This window comes from Carassius carassius, chromosome 4 (assembly GCF_963082965.1).
Source record: "Carassius carassius chromosome 4, fCarCar2.1, whole genome shotgun sequence".
Lineage (NCBI taxonomy): Eukaryota > Metazoa > Chordata > Actinopteri > Cypriniformes > Cyprinidae > Carassius > Carassius carassius.
Window position 1 is genome coordinate 42011822 of NC_081758.1, and position 19745 is coordinate 42031566.

The 19745-nt window shown below is 38.0% G+C and overlaps 1 protein-coding gene across 1 annotated transcript; it reads left to right on the top strand.

Moving 5' to 3' along the window:
• Positions 1-5432: 5432 nt before the first annotated feature.
• Positions 5433-13814, top strand: LOC132140076 (heat shock protein beta-1-like). Its single transcript, XM_059548876.1, has 3 exons — positions 5433-5891; positions 12747-12810; positions 13561-13814. Exons 1-3 carry the CDS (start codon positions 5492-5494, stop codon positions 13724-13726), a joined length of 630 nt encoding a protein of 209 aa, XP_059404859.1. The 5' UTR covers positions 5433-5491; the 3' UTR covers positions 13727-13814.
• Positions 13815-19745: the final 5931 nt, after the last annotated feature.

Consider the following 19745-nt stretch of genomic DNA (forward strand, 5'->3'; position numbering starts at 1 on the left):
TTCTGGGTGTCAGTCCTTTACTCTCCGATCTCTGTGGAAAATCCATATCTGATGCACCTGTAATGCCAGTTCCTTTCAGAGATGTGATATTTCTCATTATATACAGTATTCCACTTCTATTTTGGCTGTGTTTAGTGCATATAAATAGAGCTCTGTGTTATAGACACCATGTACAGTCTGAACTCTGTTGTTTTAACCTGCGTCTCTATGTAGGTGCACTTTCCTGAAACCAGGTTGCAAAAATATACACGTAAATGTGTTTTTCAGCATATTTATTCAGTGACTTATTCGTGTGATGCTATTAATTTATTATTTGTTGCATATTTATTTTGTTATTTATTCATTTTGGCTCTAAGAAACTGTTTTTATAAGGAGTTTATAAGTATGTTGGAAACACATTTTTGATCGTTTCCAACGACAAGCTTCTGCATTCTTTAAAGTCAACATGAAATCAGAATTGATTTGATTTACTTTCTTAAAAGATGTTTCTGGTCTTATTTTGAATGATTCTTCAATGCATTTAATGCATTATTTTTATCATTTCTTTTTTGTCCCTGAAACAACTTCAAAAATACTTTTTATCTCTCAAGCATCTGCCGTACAGAGAAATGTCATGGTCCAGTTAATTCCTGTTGCATTTTTTAGCTTGCATTTTTTCTAAAATCTTTCTTTAAAAAGCTGTTGCAGTCTGAAATGCATCACATTTAGGAAATAAAATGAGTTTCATGTTGACCTTAAATGCAGAATTAGAATTTTCGAACAGATGACTGATCGTTGTTTTATGAGTTTGCATTTTGCTAATATTTATTATAATGTATTGTACTATTTATTATCTCATTCACTCCTTCAAATGGAGACTGAACTGATCTTTGTCAGTGTTTTCTTCTTCTTTCTCAATCTTCTTGTGAGTTCTGGAAAGAGCTAATAAAGGAACCAGATTACAGTGAACTTCAACCTTGTGATGCAGGAATAGAGCTCAGTCCTCGTTTATCAGAGTTATATGATTTTACAATCAGCTGTTGGGTTTATCATAAGAGTTGATACGGATCTAAATTCCCAACTGTAGTCAACAGATTTAGTGACCAGTCATAATTAAACACATAATAAAAGTGTCTACAAATGGATCATATTCATGTGCTGTTCTTGATTTTGAGTTTCCGTTTGTTTCTTGTCAGGTTAATATTGAAAAGTACGATTAAATATTTTTGGTTGAATGAAATAAAAGCTATAATAAAAAGTATTATTAAAGTAAAGTAAATATATTTAAGTAAAAAACATAAAATAAAATAAAAATATTAGATGAAAAACTTTTGAAATTTGAAATGTTGCCTTGTAAACTAGGTTGAAGCTCTAAAATATCTGATGATAAAAAAAAATTTCTGATGATTATTTTTTTTGCATAAAATGAATCTTAAAATATCAATATACAAGCAAATTCAAAACATAATTTAAAAACTATAATGGTGCATAAATAAATAAAAACGAATGAAATAAAAAAAAAAATAAAACAAATTAATCCAAAATAGTATTTTAAAAATAAAATAGAAAAATTGCAACAGCTCATAAAAAATGGCTAAAAATCTGATTAAAATGAAAACTGAAAATATAAAAATAAAAGCTAATTCAAAACAATAAAACCTGTAATATTTTATAAATAATTAAATAAATAAACTAAAACAAAAAATATAAATACAAAAAAACTAAATAATCCTATAGTAGTTAAAAAAGAACTATATATATATATATATATATATATATATATATATAATAACAACAATAATAATGTATTATTAATTATACAACTATAATAGTGTATAAATAAATAACTAAATAAATAACAATTATACATAGTATAAAAATAAAGAAAAAAATTACAACAGCTCATAACAAAACATCTTAAAAAGAAAACTGAAAATATGAAAATAAAAGCTAATTAAAAACATAAATAATAATAGCAACAATAGATTAACAATAATAATGTATTAATAATATAAATTATAACAGTTTATAAATAAAACAGATAAAATGAATGTATCCCAAATAGTATATAAAGAAGAAAAACATCCTAAATAATAATTAAAAAATTGATAATAGCTCATAAAAAAAAACTGAAATGAAAACTGAAAATATAAGAATATAAGTTTATTCAAATTAATAAAAAGCTATAATAATGTATAACCAATAATGAAATAACATGTTTCTAGTGCTTACTGTAGAATGAAATACTAGCACATGGCATAATGTACAGTGTTCTTTTTGAACTATTTTTATACATTAGATGTCCTAGCTTTGGTTTCTGAGAGTGTCTTCGGCAGTAGATGGTGTTACTAACAGAGGTGGGTAGTAACAAGTTACATTTACTTCGTTACATTTACTTGAGTAATTTTTTGGGGTAACTAATACTTTTCGGAGTATATTTAAAGATGGGTACTTTATACTCTTACTTGAGTAAATTTTTGGGGAAAAATCTGTACTTTTACTTCGTTACTTTGGGCGACGCTCCTTTCGTTACTTTATCTTAATGCAATAAATGTTATAAATGCTTCAGTTTATTCCAAACGCGCCGACTACTTTTCTCTGGGCAATGATACCGGTGCGAGTAACTTCAGCAAGTCATATCATCAGCTGCTAAATTCAGATCTGTGATTGCTTGCTGGCGCTGAGCCAGAGATAGATGTGTTTTTACAGCGCTGCGCATTATAACCAATCACACATGATTCTTTTGAGCTGATTAAAGCATTGGCCAATCAGAGGTGTTCAGATGAGTCATCGCTAAAATGCCGGTGCTTCCTTCACTCGCTCGCTGACAGAATACCTCTTTCTGGCGAATTCTCTCGTCAGAAACAACAAAGTGCAGATGTGTGTATGAATCTTTAATTAAGATATTGATTTCACAGTGTTAACAGTTTCAGTGATTTTAATGGGAGTTTCTGAGAGTGATTGAAATCTAGACTGTCAGTGAAAATGATCTTTAATAATGTAAATGTTATTTGCTCTCTTTCTGAACAATGAAAGATAAGTAGCAATATTTATATCACATTAACTTTCAATGTTAAATTCACATTTAATATAAAGTCAGTCGTATTAAAAATATGTTATGGCATGATACCTATATCTGTTACTTAAGTAAACAGACAGGGTTTTATAATAAATTACATAAATTGGAGTAAAGGCTGATGAAATATATACATTTATACACACACACATACATTACATACATTTTATCTATATATCTAAATAAAAATAGGCTCAGTATATATGACCCAAAGTAACTAGTAACTAACTACTTGAGTAGATTTTTTATCCGATACTCTTTTACTCTTACTCAAGTAACTATTCAAGACTAGTACTTTTACTTTTACTTGAGTAAATATTTCTAGAAGTACTTTTACTTTTACTTGAGTACAGTTTTTGGGTACTCTACCCACCTCTGGTTACTAATGATCATGTGATCTGGATTTGTGTCTGGAAGGTTCCTGCTCTTTCACAAACTCCTGCCGATCACCTGGGAAAATGGATCAGTTGTATTTTCAGTCCTGTGGCTCAAATGACATTTCTAGTCATTTCTACAATGCCTTCCATTAGTTTCTTCCAGAATTACATTTCCTGAACATTTCAAAAGCTGCTAAAACCACGTTTATCCATTTGTAAGTTTAAATAAAAGTGTGTAAATGAATACATTTTATTGAAAATATTTTTTTTATCCTATTAAGACGTAGCTATTTATTCATCTAGTCTTTATATCTTTCTTCATATCTTTATATCTAGCTGCAGGTATTGTATAGACAGTCCATCTTCATTACTTTATATTTTCATAGTTTCTTGTATCTTATTGCAATCTGGAACCATCTGTGCGATCTGTATACTTACATTATTGTATTTGATAGACACTTTCATGTAAAGCGACTTGCAGAGCATTAAAGGTTTACATTTTATAGTTTAGTTCATGCATTTCGAATTGAACCTATGAACCTGATGTTGCTAGCTCTCTATGTTTGGCCTCCAGGAATGTATTTATTTTATTTCTTTTTTGTGATCTGTCGTACATTGCAGGCATGAAAGCAGGTTCATTTGTTCATGCAGTAAGGAGATTAACAGCCTGAGTTTAATGCAAAACGTACCGCAGGGCTGAAATGAAAGTGCAACTTCTAATCTATATATGATATAGTTCATGAAGATGTGAAGATATTGTCAGATAAATCATATAGAGTAGATCCAATAAACCTATAAACCAATAAACCTCCCTTTGTTATTTCAGTATCATTGATATTCTGTTATAGCTCGAATTAGATTTTTTTGTTTCCATTTTAATTTTAGTTCACTAATTCTATTGTTTTGTCAATTTTATTATTTAATAAAAATACCTATATAGTTTTTTATTCATTTTATTTCGTTTGTTGTATTGTTTTACTACATGAAGTAAAACTAAATGGAAATTAGAAAAGTTGCCTTTTGCAGCTTTATTTTATTTTAGTTAACATTTATTTTATTTCAGTAAAATGACTAAAAATAAGTCTTTTTTTAGCTTTTCTAAATTTGTTTGATTTTTTACAGTATGTTTCCCTCTTTCTCTGCAATGCTATATACTATTACAGCTTTTAGTTTTTAGCTTTACATTTTTTGTTTTAATTTGAATTGTAATTAAAGTTTTAATAATTTTGTTGTAGGTTTTTTATTTTGTGTTTAATATATGTTTTTTGTTGTTGTAGCATTTTGTCTATTGTATTTATTATTATTATTATTTGTTTACACTTTAGGTAATTTACTAGTTTAAGTTAATTAAACAAACAAAATAATTAATCTTTGCTGAAATAAAATACATTTAGTTAATTATTATACAATAAATAATATAAGTTCACATTTTACAAGACAATTATTCATTATTATTATTATTTTACTTCAAAGTTTCATGCATATATAATTCAGTGTTTTAATTGATGTTTTCTTAGTAATTATTTGTGAAATTACAAGAAAATTCTGAGTTAAAAGTGAAAATTTAGTGAAAAATAAATCCTACACCAACTTTTTATTTATTATTATTATAATTTTTTTTTTTGTAACCCTGCCTGCCTGTATTTAAATTTCTTAGCAGATTCATTGAATTCCTCCTGTAAATCAGTGCATGTGTTTGGTCACCTGTTGTATCTTTGTGTTATCAGAGGGGTGAGTTTCTGCTGACTCGCTCTGTGCACTTTACACTGATCTCCAGATTCCTCTGCGTCTGTGTCATGATAAGAGAATGTGTTTGTGAGACCATCCAATAAAGGAACTGTGCTGACTTTGGGAAGGCCTTTGCCTTGGACTCCATTCTTGTGTGTGGCCGTCCCTGAATAGACATTCTAGTCACTTCTATAAATATCTGGATGGGAGGGGGCATTGCTTTAGCATGGAAAGGGGAGTGTCAGCTGAGGAGGTTATTATAAATCTCAGCACTTCCAAACAGGACGCAGCACTTTCCAGAAAACGTTCAGAGCAAGAACAATCTTCAGCCATGGCCGAGAGACGCATTCCCTTCAGCTTCATGCACGGCCCATCCTGGGACCCTTTCCGCGACTGGTACCAGGGCATCCGGGTCTTTGATCAACCTTTCCGGATGCCGCCCTTCTCTGAGGAGACGTCCACTTTTCCCAGCACACACTGGCCAGGATACATTCGGCCCTTTGGATTTTCTGAAATGGCTCCTTTATTGCAGCGCCAAATGGCTCAGATGTTGCCCTCTTCGACCATGATGCATCCCCTGAACTACAGCCGGGCACTTTTCCGAGAGATGAGCTCAGGAATGTCTGAGATAAAGCAGACGCCGGAAGCCTGGAAGATCAGCCTGGACGTCAGTCACTTCGCCCCAGAGGAGCTGACGGTGAAGACCAAAGATGGGGTGGTGGAGATCACTGGTGAGCACTTTCCTTCATAATTCTATCATTTAGCCATCATTTAAAATAATAGGACACTGAAGTCACCCTTACAAATGTCTGAATGTTAATGCATTAGATCCAAGAGAGAGAAAAAAAGCAAGTGTTATTTATTGCATTTCTCAAAAATAAGCTTGTTTCGATGCAGAAAAGTGAACTCTAGTGAGGGAAAAAGATCTTCTCTATATAACGAATCCTATTCAGACATATTGTGTGCTTTTTGTGGGAACTGTAGTGTGTATAACTACTGTTAAAGTTCATCTTTTACTTTCAGGAAGTATATTAGAGCTGATTTGTTTAGTTATACATTTATTCACTTAGCTAACGCTTTTATCCAAAGCGACTTACAATTGCCACATATGTCAGAGGTCACACACCTCAGGAGCAACTAGGGGTTAAGTGTCTTGCTCAGGGACACATTGGTGTCTCACAATGGATTCGAACCCGGTTCTCTCACACCAAAGACATGTGTCTTATCCACTGCGCTAGCACCACCCCATTTGATTTGGAAGGAAATGTCCAGGAGGTACGGAAGCCCATTACTGCTACATGAAGAAGAAGAATTATGACATAATATTACAGTTTTTCTCGATTGCTAAGACCAGTGTTCGAATTGAGGGGGGGCTGGGGGGGTCCGGGACCCCCCATAAGCATCAAGGGACCCCCCATAAGGCCCAAAAAAATGACCTTGGGGGGTCCCCTGGTTTTTCATTAAAACTAAAATAGAAACAATATTTGACATAGCCCTATCTATCTATTTTTTACCAAAGTATTGCGCTGCCGCTCCATAGACTGTAAAAAGTGCCGCTCCCATAAAAAGCTACTTCAAATTAGATGTGCATCTGAAAATACGCTCAAGTGCGCCACACGCTGTTTTCTGAAGGAATTTACAGACTGCGGGCGCGACGTCGCTGTGTGATTGGCTGACAGAGTGATCCTTCGTCATTATTTTACCTCACAATAACGGTAAGATAATATTTCTTTGTTTTATGATTGTTTGGTACACCTAATTTATTGCTACTGAATAAGTGTTTATCTCAGAATCAGAGAGTCACTTATAATCTTGGTCTGTCAATAGTTGTTTTTTTTTATCTTATGATGCTAGCTCACTATCGGCTTGTTAGTTGTAATTAGCCATCTAACGTAATTCTGAGAAAAATAGAATCTTGTTTGGAGCTAGCATTGCACCCATTCTGAATTAAACAAATCATTTTAAATCTAGTAACCTTAACTGCTCAAAAACAGTGTTAATTTAATTAAGGACATTATTACTGATGAAAATGTTCATCAGGTGAAGGCTTTTTTTGTGTCAACGATGATAAAGCAGGGTTGCTAACTCTCACGAATTGTGCGTGAGACACACATGCATTGATTATTACGCCGAAGACAAACATGCAGATCAACCGTTTTTGTTATGAATTGTATCCTATTTTCCATTATTATGTATAGCCTAATACAATTAGTGTAGTATTTAAGGTTAAGTGGAGAAAAGGATTTTAAATTCAATGCAAAGAGGCAAATTAAAGTCATTTTGTGGCCAGAAAAATAATAATTTCCATTTGCAATGCCATTGTTTACCCACTCTAATAAATATACATACTCTAGTTGCTCAAAAGAGTATTGCAGGTCATAACTGCTTACTTATTTTTAGGTTTTGCATTTAAATAAATATTTAGACATGATCAAACACTAGATTATACATTTTAAAAAGATACTCGTATAAGCACACACAAGTGAATATTAATTAATGCAAGAAAATACTGAGTTTAACCCAAGAAAAGTAAGTACAGTAGGCCTATTCATGTGAATTGATAGTGAATCAAGAGATCAAAATTGATTAATGGTCATCAGCATCGTAATCGTATCAAATTATTTCTATTTTTTCCCTCTTGTAGAAACACTATTGTGACAAAACATATATTTAAACATATACTCTCATTCACCACTAAAGAAGTTTACCCAACTATGACAACTTCTGCTTGAAAATATGAAAGGGTTATGTAACTACATTCAAGATAAATTAGTTTATTTATTGAAATAAAATGCCTACATGTGCACTGTTCAAAGTATATCACCATTAATAACCTTAATAAGTAGCATGAATAACATGGAGTGCTTTCTTAAATATATTCACAGTAACGACAACAAATATAATATTACAACTTACATCTTACATTATTTTCTCAGATATGGACAAGGGAAAGAAGAGAAGAGCCATCTTGTTATTTCATAGATTTTTATTTAATTTTACATAGTAAATGCTCAGCTGCAAAAACATGTTATGAAACACACAAAGTAAATTAAATTCACAAGTAAAGTAAAGTAAATTATATTATTATATGAAATAAATAAATACAAATATGTATATTATTAGTTGTTTTTTTTTGGGGGGGGGGGGGGCCCCCAAGAGCTTTGACTCAATTCGAACACTGGCTAAGACACATTTCTTGAAAGCTGCTCTCCTTTTCTCTAAACTGTGAACACAAAACCCAGTTTTCAAGCTACATTCACAAAACCTCAGACTCAACAAAAGACCAAACTTTCACCTCAAAACAGTTCAATCTGTGCTCAAAACTAAACTATGTTGTCAATTCGAGCCCCAGGTCAATCAAAATTAAAAACACTACTGAACAGTCATTAAACACTACGTAGAAAAATAGAAAACACAATGCTCAGGACATGAAGCTGGATAAATAAATGTTTATTGTTCACTGTAGGCTAAATGCATGTTGCAAAAAAACGCATTTAGCACTTGTACAAAAAGACAAAACAGAAATCTTATGCGTTTGCCACTTGTGTACAGTAAGCTCATGTAAAAGTACAGAAATATACAAATACTGTAAACATCTAAATTATGATCAAATCAATGACAAAAGAAGTAAAAACTCATAATAATGAATTTTCATGTCATAATTATGACTTAGTATATGTCATAATTTAATCTTTTTATGTAATAATTTGGCTTTTTCTCTCATGATTAAATATCTCTCATGATTTAAATTTCTCTCATGATTGAAAAACCTCTTTTTCAAGGGAGTCCTGGCCAAGAGGCAGCAAAAACACAGTCAATTACATTTATAAAAGTTATACAATACAAATAATTAAAAAAAAGGGGCTCTGCAACAAAATCAGCCACCTTTTTCCAAAAGTAAGGCTCTATTAAATCTGGTCCAGGAGGTTTTCTGTGATCTAACGCTTTAAGAGCTCCATGCACCTGCTGCACAGTAAAAGAAACAAAATTAAAAGGCTCTCCAGAAAACACTGAGGAGTTGTGCATGGAGTGACAGCGACTACTCTTGTCGACTCGGACAGAGAACCAACTGATAAAATGCTCATTAAAGCAATTTAAGACCAACTCTGTCGTAGACTGGGAGAGAGTTTTTAAGACAAATTTTGGGAGGGCTTCATTAATTTTATTCACAGAAAGAGACTTGATGACTTTCCAAAATTTCTGTGGATTATTGAGTTTTTTTACTTGTGACTGATAAATAATATTCTGATTTAGCCTTTTTGATAAGAGAGGTACATTTATTTCTTAGTTGTCTGAAAATGGACCAGTCAGTGGCAGAATCACCATTTCTAGCTTTAGCCCATGCCACATTTCGCTGATGGATAATGTCTGACAACTCTGGAGAAAACCAAGGGTCTGTGCTTTGTCCAAGGAGCATGTTTATTTACAATTTTCTCAAAATTCTCCTTAAAAAGTGTCCAGGCAAGCTCAACGTCAGGCAACAGGCCTAGCTGTCCCCAGTTAATCAAAAATAGATAATGATGATAGGCTTGTTCATTAAAATTTTTCAAATTCCTCTTTCTAATAATTTGCGATTTACATTTGGGTATTTTACTGCCTCTCGAAGTAGCAATTACACAATGATCACTCAGATCATTACAAAAGACACCCATGGATAAAAATTTATGAGGGACATTTGTTAGAATCAAGTCGATTAAAGTAGATTTATCTGGATTATTGAGATTAGGCCTTGTAGGTACATTTACCAACTGGCTAAGACTCACAGAATCACAGAAAGATTTAAATTAATCAGAAACAACATTTAGCCTGTCCCAATTCAAGTCCCCGGCCAGTAAAAGTTCCCTATAGTTTAATCTGGACAAAAGAAGCTTTAAAGATGATAAAGCCTCCCTGGAGGCCGATGAAGGTCTATAACACCCCACAACTGTTATTGAAAGGGACTTAAATATTTCAACATTTAAGGCCAAAAACTCCATTTGCTTACAGAGAGACTCAGGCAGAACAACTGATGCACCATCTTGACTTAACATAGATAGCTACGCCACCACCTTTCTTCGGCCTGTCACTGCGAAAAACATTATACCCATGCACATTTATATCTTCATTAGTAATTGATTTCGTCAACCATGTTTGCGAAATTATCGCTATGTCTGCATCTGTAGATTCAATCCCAATTCTAACCATGTCCATTTTGGGTAGTAAACTGTGAATATTAAGATGAACAAATTTAAGTCCAGGCATTGATTTAAATTCAACCGGGGTTAAGACACATTGCAAACAGGGGCCAGGATTGGGCTGCACATTTCCAGATAAAAGTAGTAGTGTAATAATCAATCTGCATTTCACAGTGTATTTGAAGCCGGCCTATCATATGCTGAAACCAGGCAATGTCATTAATTGAGAAAGACAAATTATACAAAACAAAAAAAAAGAAAATTTGCAGTTTAGGCAAATCCCAATACAGATCCATCCAGAAGTCCAGGTTCCAACAAAAGTGTAATGGTTCCTGGTGCATGTCAATACTGGTTTTTGTGCCACTATAGTAGGTATCCTGTATGCCCACCATATTATTAAAACAACTCACCCTAGGATCAGTGCCCGGTTTCAAGTTCCAAGTGACCAACAGGGATAAGAAAATTAAGAAAAATGCCATTGTCATTCATTTACTAATAGTAAAGTTGACTAATAACAGTACCAGTTTATCTTGTAGAGTATGGCCCAGCTTCCACAATGATGTTGCAGACTCAGGCTGGTTTGCCCAAGCTCCAGGAGAATGAAGCAGGCCAGGCCCGCTAGCCTAGCTCTAGGAGTATGTAGCAGGCTCAGGCTGGTTAGCCAAAGCTCCAAGAGAATGTAGCAGACTCAGGCTGGTTCGCCCAAGCTCCAAGAAGATGTAGCAGGCTCAATGCTGGTTAGCCCAAGCTCCAAGAGGATATACCAGGCTCAGGCTGGTTAGCCCAAGCTCCAGGAAGATGTAGCAGGCTCAATGCTGGTTAGCCCAAGCTCCAAGAGGATATGCCAGGCTCAGGCTGGTTAGCCCAAGCTCCAGGAAGATGAAGCAGGCTCAGGCTGGTTAGCCCAAGCTCCAGGAGAATATAGCAGGCTCAAGCCCGTTTGCCTAGCTCTGTTTAGCCTGGGCTAATAGGATCAGTTGGATCAGGCTCAGGTTAGCAAAGTTAGCTCAGAGCAGAGGTATAGTGTCATTTTTAAACTCATAGTAGTCCACAATCTTCTTAAAAGTTCAAGATGAAATTTCCATATAAATGACTTGTACAACTTAAAAACTACAACTTAAAAGGAGTAAAATATTATGAAATCCATTTAAATGGAATCAGTCCAGAGAGAGACACTGACCAGACCTTAGATAGCTGCCATATTGGATTCTATGAGTTTTATCTCATAATTATGACTTAGTATCTCATAATTTGATTTTTTTTGTATTAGTTATGACTTTTTTTATTCGGTCATAACTGAGTTTTATCACATAATTATGAGTCAGTATCCCTTTGACCTTTGTTATAATTTTCTTTTTATCTCATAATATGACTTAGTATCTCATAATTTGGACTTTTGTATCAATTATAACTTTTTATCTCATAATAATGAATTGTCATCATCTTGACTCTTTGTAAGAATTTAAATATTATCTCATAATTATGACTTAGTATCTCAGAATTTTTCTCAATGTTTAAACTTTTTATCCGATGACTTTGACTTTGTGTCTCATAATTTGACATTTTCTGTCATAATTATGATATACCAAAACATGTTTCTTTTTGTGGAAGAAATAGGCTTCCCAAAGAAAGAGAGATGGTTAAGCGTGAAGTAACTTTTATCTTCTGTAGGGTGGGAGCTGATGTTCCTGAGATATTCCTGAGATATTACATAACCAGAGCACAATGCAATTAAAGCAGCATGTGTAGAGTAGAATGCAGAGGCCAGAGACTTAAGTTCTCAGCTTTGTGCCATTCAAGTATAAAGATTTTGTATGCAACATCCTCTTTCTGCTATCCTACTTCTATACCACTTTGAAATTGATCAGATTTCAGAAGTAAACTGTGTGGTGAAATAAGGAGTGTTTCCTGTTGATCTTGTGAAGTCATACACACTGTACCCCACTCTTTTAATGACCCTCATATCACATCCATCACTGTGGCCGTCCGTCAGATGACGAGGGTCTTCTGAGGTTTCAGACGTGTTGTCTAAACAAACAGAGCTGGTCCTGGGTTAACCGGCCGGGTGTCAGCCAGAGTTTAAAGCTTTGAGGAACAGTCAAAGGACAGTGAGGTCGAACACACAATACTGTGTTACACATTCAACAAGTGGAGCAGATACACGTCACCAAACAGGAGGAAACTTAAACATGACTCATTAGAGTTAAACCCTCATGATTGTGACGTGTGACACTAAAACTGCAAAAATAACCAGATTTGTACATTTTCTGAAGAATGTGAATGGTAAACTGATAATACAAACCTGTCATTGTGGATATCCATATGTGGATTGCAGCTTAGATCATTTCATCCAATGTTGGAGATAATTCATTTGTGTGTGTTTTTTTTCTTTTCCATGTGATTTGCTTGCAGGCAAACATGAGGAGAGGAAGGATGAACATGGCTTTGTGTCCAGATGTTTTACCAGAAAATACACGTAAGTACCGAGATGCTACAGATCTGCACACGAAGCACACTTGATAGGGAGGATCAAGAGTCACATTGTCCTGAGAATACTAAATGGGTGGGACGGGTTTGGCAATGAATCATGCATCACATTGCATAGTATTTCACATCAGTTTTTAAGAGAACTGAAAATGTATGTGTGCCTGTGGTCTTATTTTAAGTTAATTTTGAGGTAATTGAGTTTCAATAGCTTCAAAATGCATTTTTTAAATCTTAATTGCATTTTTTTTTAGTGTATGGCAGATACTTAAATGTAACACATTGAATTAAACAAGAAATCCTGAAGTAGAAAAAGTTTTTTTTTTTTTTTGTGCATTTGCATTTGCATTCATTGTAAAATTTGTTTAATTTATTTATTTCAGATACTTTAATGACAAATTTATGTTTAGAAACAAATTTCACTTAGAAGTTGTTGGCCAAATTACAAAAAAATGGCAAGTAACACATTTAATTAAACGTGAAATTTTAAAGCAGAAAAACTGGAATATTATTTATTGTAAAACATACTCCTACAATCTAAGATTTAAGCCATTTTTAGTGTAGTAGTTTTAGACCTAAAGAAATAAATAGGACAAAATATATATTCTCTAGATTCTCTCTATATTCTCAAGAGTCATACAGATTTAAAACTTGATGTGATGACTGTCTAAAGATGACCTTTTGTGACCTTTTGTCTGGAGCTGTGATTTCATGACTGTAATCTGATTGTCTTATGTTCCAGTCTGCCCTTTGGTGTTGACTCTGAGAAGATCACCTCCTGTCTGTCTCCTGAGGGCGTCCTGACCATTGAGGCTCCTCTGCCCAAACCTGCCACCCTGGGCTCTGAAATCAACATCCCTGTTAACACAGGCAGCGCAGTGACTGCAAACACGACAAAGAAACCCTGAGCACTATGACATGCTCACACACACACACACACACACACACACAAGCAGGTCAGAACGGTACTTTGAACTTGTTCACAAAAGCAAATTCAATTTTAATGTCTTACAACTTCTAGTCTTTGTAAACTACAGGTAGGAGAGGATGGATTACCATATTGCATTCCCATCTAATTTTTTACATCACTCCTTTTCATTGTCTCCATTTTCATCCTCCTCTCTTCTACTTGTAGTAAATAACAACAAATAATGTGTACACACCAATCTCTAGAAAACATGCTCATATTTCACCCCAAAGTCAAAAAGTATAATTATATTTGCATAATTATATTTGCATTGCAACATTATTTTCATGACAAGGAAACATTTTACTATAAATTCTCATTATTGTAATTTTCATATATATATATTATTTACAAGCTAAAGAACATATTAAAATATAAGTTTGCATATGGTAGGATGTGTTTAACTGAATTTAATTACAAGTATTTTTTTAAATATTGTCTAGAGAGATTGATTTTATTCAATGAGAATGTGATGTTTTTGCACCACAGTAAGGTAAGAACTAAAAATAATTTCACAGTGCAAACTGTCCTAATATATGGATGGTCTGCAAGCAAAAAAAACATAACAATATGGTTACCTCACATCGGTCATCTCACCCAGTAGAAAAGCAGGGACTGTCTTCAGATTGTATTGTATTATGAGGCATTACATAATGTTTTAAATGACTGTAATAAAAGCTTTCCTATATGAACTGTATATATGAATATCCTCATGGTAGAAATTGTATAAACATCTCCTTTCTGTATTATCTGGCATTTATCTATCTGATCACAATTACTTGTATTTATTATTACGTTACCACATTTTACCAGTTTTGAAGAATGCCAAGAATGTCCTTTCAAAATCAGATAAACATGCATATTCTGACTGGACTTGCTTATGACAGAATTGAAATGCCAAGTCATCTTTCTAACACAACAGGATTAAAGAGGTGCCTTAAAATTGCAGCGATGATATAGAATCCGGTAGAAACCCCTTTAATAAGTAATATACATTGTTTGAAATGTTTGATGCATAATGCATTTCATAGTGTAGTCATGAAAGCCCAATGCACTGTGATCATTATATAATTTATATTTACCAACTGTCATGTATTTCATGTTCATTTTGTGTATTAAAATGATGATGCAAAAGCAATGACGCCCCCCCACCCCTTTGGATAGGTACAGTACAAATATGAATGCAGAAAATGTACAGCTTGTGCATCTTGAGTTTCAGCCGGTATAGTCTAGATGAATTTAAGTTGATGTATGTTAAAAAAGCTCATATTCCAGCTTTATGTGCAGAAACAACTGTGACCTCTTCCTTGAGTAAACACTTTGGCAATTTGAAAATATTCCTAGTTTAAGTCGCCTGACATAGCAACATTGACATAAACCACTGGCATGAGATTGAATGAAATTGATTGTCTAACTAACTCCAAATGGGTGAAGTGTCCAAGAAATCAAAACCAAAGTAATTTTTTGCCCTGTAGGCTTCGCTGCACTGTTCTTCTGCAAAGCTTTACCTCTTCCCCATCTATTGGCTCTTTCATCTTTGCATCCATCCATTCCTTATTTTACCAGCTGTCCTTTTCCGAGCCAGAGAACAGTCCAGTCTTCACTGAGGGTTTGATTGGAGGAACGACAGATGCGTGCACATGCATACACACTGTCTGTCACGATCGGCGTTAGAGGAAACACAGGAGAGGGAACCAATTGCAGGTAAGTCATTTATTTAAAGGGTAATCCAAAGGGGTAAACAGTCCAGGCAGGGTCAAAACCAGAATATCCATATACAACATAAACAAGACACGAAGACAAGGTAAGGCAAGGCAAGGCAAGGCAAGAAGCGACGGACATGAATAATCATAGGACATTAAACAAGGACTCCGTAACACAGACTCAGACAGACCGGGTATAAATACACAGAAAGATAATGAGGGAACAGGAGACAGGTGGGGAACAATCAATTACTCAACAAAGAGGAAGGTGACCAAATAAAGGAACAGGAAGTGATAAGGTGACAGACACCGTGGGAAAGGAGGACACCTAGTGGAAACCCAGGGAACACGACCCAGACACTGTGACAGTACCCCCCCTCTACGGAGCGGCTCCCAGACGCTCCACGACAGACACAAAACAGAGACCAGGAGGGAGGCGGACAGGTGGAGGCTCAGGGGGAGGGACGGAGGGCCAGAAAAGAAAAACATGGGGAACAGGCACCAGAATTGAAAACACAAAACAGGGAGACCAAGAGGGAGAAGGACCGGAGGAGGTTCAGGGGGAGGGACGGAGGGCCAGACTAACAGAAAGGAACAGGGACAGGAGTGAACACAAAAACAAAAAACAAAAACAACAACATGAAGCCCCCCAGGGCGGGGCAGAAGACCACCACATCCTTGTGGTCGATGCCAGAGTCCTCCAGGGCGGAGCGGAAGACCACCACGTCCTTGTGGTCAAAACCAGAGTCCTCCAGGGCGGGGCAGAAGACCACCACAACCGTGTAGTCAGGGCGAGAGCCCCCCAGGGCGGAGCAGAAGACCACCACAACAGTGTGGTCAGGGCGGAAGTCCCCCAGGGCAGAGCAGAAAACCACCACAGCCATGTGGTCAGGACGAGAGGCCCCCAAGGCGGAGCAGAAGACCACCACAACTGTGTGGTCAGGACGGAAGCCCCCCAGGGCGGAGCGGAAGACCACCACGTCCTTGTGGAAGAAGTCAGAGTCCTCCAGGACGGAGCGGAAGACCCCCACAACCGTGTGGTTAGGGCGGAAGGCCCCCAGGGCGGAGCAGAAGACCACCACAGCCATGTGGTCAGGACCAGAGCCCCCCAAGGCGGAGCAGACCTCCGTGCGGCTGGACCAACGGGACGACGAAACTCTGGTAATCCCCTGGTGTCCTTACTGGATTCCAGAAGATTGGTGCTGGCCTGACACTGCTCATGAAGATCATTGGTGACTTGTATTTGCTCATGAAGATCAATGGTGACTTGCCTTTGTTCATGAAGATCACCGGTGACTTGACTCAGTCCTTGAAGATCACCGGTGACTTGACTCAGTCCTTGAAGATCACCGGTGACTTGACTCAGACCTTGAAGATCACCGGTGACTTGACTCAGTCCTTGAAGATCACCGGTGACTTGACTCAGTCCTTGAAGATCACCGGTGACCAGCCCTGACTCTGGAGGGTCAGCGGTGACCAGCCCTGACTCTGGAGGATCAGCGGTGACCAGCCCTGACTCTGGAGGATCAGCGGTGACCAGCCCTGACTCTGGAGGGTCAGCGGTGACCAGCCCTGACTCTGGAGGGTCAGCGGTGACCAGCCCTGACTCTGGAGGGTCAGCGGTGACCAGCCCTGACTCTGGAGGGTCAGCGGTGACCAGCCCTGACTCTGGAGGATCAGCGGTGACCAGCCCTGACTCTGGAGGATCAGCGGTGACCAGCCCTGACTCTGGAGGATCAGCGGTGACCAGCCCTGACTCTGGAGGATCAGCGGTGACTAGCCCTGACTCTGGAGAGTTCACTGGCACCTGAGTCGACTCTGGAGAGTTCACTGTCACCTGACTCGACTCTGGAGAGTTCACTGGCACCTGACTCGACTCTGGAGAGTTCACTGGCACCTGACTCGACTCTGGAGAGTTCACTGGCACCTGACTCGACTCTGGAGAGTTCACTGGCACCTGACTCGACTCCGGAGGGTCAACTGGAACATGACTAGACTCCGGAGGGTCAACTGGAACCTGACTCGACTCCGGAGGGTCAACTGAGACTCTCATCCTGTGCAGCGGTGCTGGGCAAGCAGCCATCTTGGGCCATGACTCTGGACAGGCGGCCCTCTTGTACTGTGGTGCTGGGCTGGCGGCCATCTTGTACTGTGGCGCTGGACCGGTGGCCAATTTGGGCATTGGCGCTGGGCTAGCGGCCATCTTGTGCTGTGGCTGAACCGGTGGCCAATTTGGGCATTGGCGCTGGGCTGGCGGCCATCTTGTACTGTGGCGCTGGACCGTTGGCCAATCTGGGCATTGGCGCTGGGTTAGCGGCCATCTTGTGCTGTGGCGCTGGACTGACGGCCATCTTGTGCTGTGGCGCTGGACTGACGGCCATCTTGTGCTGTGGCGCTAGGCTGACGGCCATCTTGGGCTGTGGCGCTGAACCGGTGGCCAATTTGGGCATTGGTGCTGGGCTGGCGGCCATCTTAGGCTGTGGCGCTGGAACGGTGGCCAATTTGGGCATTGGCGATGGGTTAGCGGCCATCTTGTGCTGTGGCGCTTGGCTGGTAGCCATCCTGGGCAGTGGTGCTGGACTGGCGGCCATCTTGGGTTGTGGCGCTTGGCTGGTGGCCATCCTGGGCAGTGGTGCTGGACTGGCGGCCATCTTGGGTTGTGGCGCTTGTCTGGTTGCCATCCTGGGCAGTGGTGCTGGGCTAACGACCACCCCGCCGGAAGAGACAGAAGTGGCTGGGGCATCCCACCGAAGCCGATGCTGCAGGTAGCGCACGAATTCCCAGAATTCCAGTGTCTCTAACTGCGCCATCTCCTCCTGAGACACTGGATCATCCAGCCCGCCATTGAAATAGTCCTTGAGGGCCGCATCGTTGTAGTACATGCCCTCGGCCAGGGACCAGAACACCTGAGCCAGGGCACCCACTTCATTGCCCTCTTGGCGGAGGGCGATCAACCGAAGGTACTTGGTTCGCCGCTCCGCCATCTTGGCTGGGGAACGGAAAAATGACATACCGCTGGTTCCTTCTGAGACGGAGTCCTTCTGTCACGATCGGCGTTACAGGAAACACAGGAGAGGGAACCAATTGCAGGTAAGTCATTTATTTAAAGGGTAATCCAAAGGGGTAAACAGTCCAGGCAGGGTCAAAACCAGAATATCCAAATCCAACATAAACAAGACACGAAGACACGAAGACACGAAGGCACGAAGGCAAGGCAAGGCAAGGCAAGGCAAGGCAAGGCAAGGCAAGGCAAGGCAAGGCAAGGCAAGGCAAGGCAAGGCAAGGCAAGGCAAGGCAAGGCAAGAAGCGACGGACATGAATAATCATAGGACATTAAACAAGGACTCCGTAACACAGACTCAGACAGACCGGGTATAAATACACAGAAGGATAATGAGGGAACAGGAGACAGGTGGGGAACAATCAATTACTCAACAAAGAGGAAGGTGACCAAATAAGGGAACAGGAAGTGATAAGGTGACAGACACCGTGGGAAAGGAGGACACCTAGTGGAAACCCAGGGAACACAACCCAGACACTGTGACACTGTCAGCCGAAACGCTGAAGTAGGCCAGCTCTCCTAAGACTCAGTCTCACTAACTCTCACTTCAATAATATTGATATGATGCCAAAATGTTATAAAAGAAAATTGGGGTGCAATTTATCTATCTTTATTATATTAAATACAGCACAGATAGCACTGTGAATTGGCAAAAGAGAATATAAAAAAACATCTACAGTGCTAAATCTGATTATGAATTAACAACTGGCAATATTTCAGCACGTGCACATTTTAGGGATGCTTTATGGGAACTATGCAATAAGGAACCTGTATTTCAACAACGTTGAAAACGGTTATGTAGTCTAAGCCGACAAATGCATGACTTTAAGCTTGACTTCAGAACATATTTCAGGATTTGTCTGAAGTTCAGCTGTTTATCTAATAATTAGTCTACATCACAAACCTAATCAGAAATAGGAGAATGAATGCAACGTTGCATTTTGGGAATTCTGCAGCACATGCTTTTCTGGGTTTTTTAAACAATGGTTAACAGAATGTAATGCTTTTAACAAACTGAGATTTTACTTGTTCAAGAGACAGAAGAGAAACCACTGCCCATGAGATTGTGAATCCCTCTGCAATTGATTTCTTCAGTGTATAATAACAATGAATTTTTTTTTTTTTCATAGCAGCTTTCCCTTACAAAAATTAACCATGGTTTCATTATAGTAAAAGTGTAGTACCATGTTTTTGGC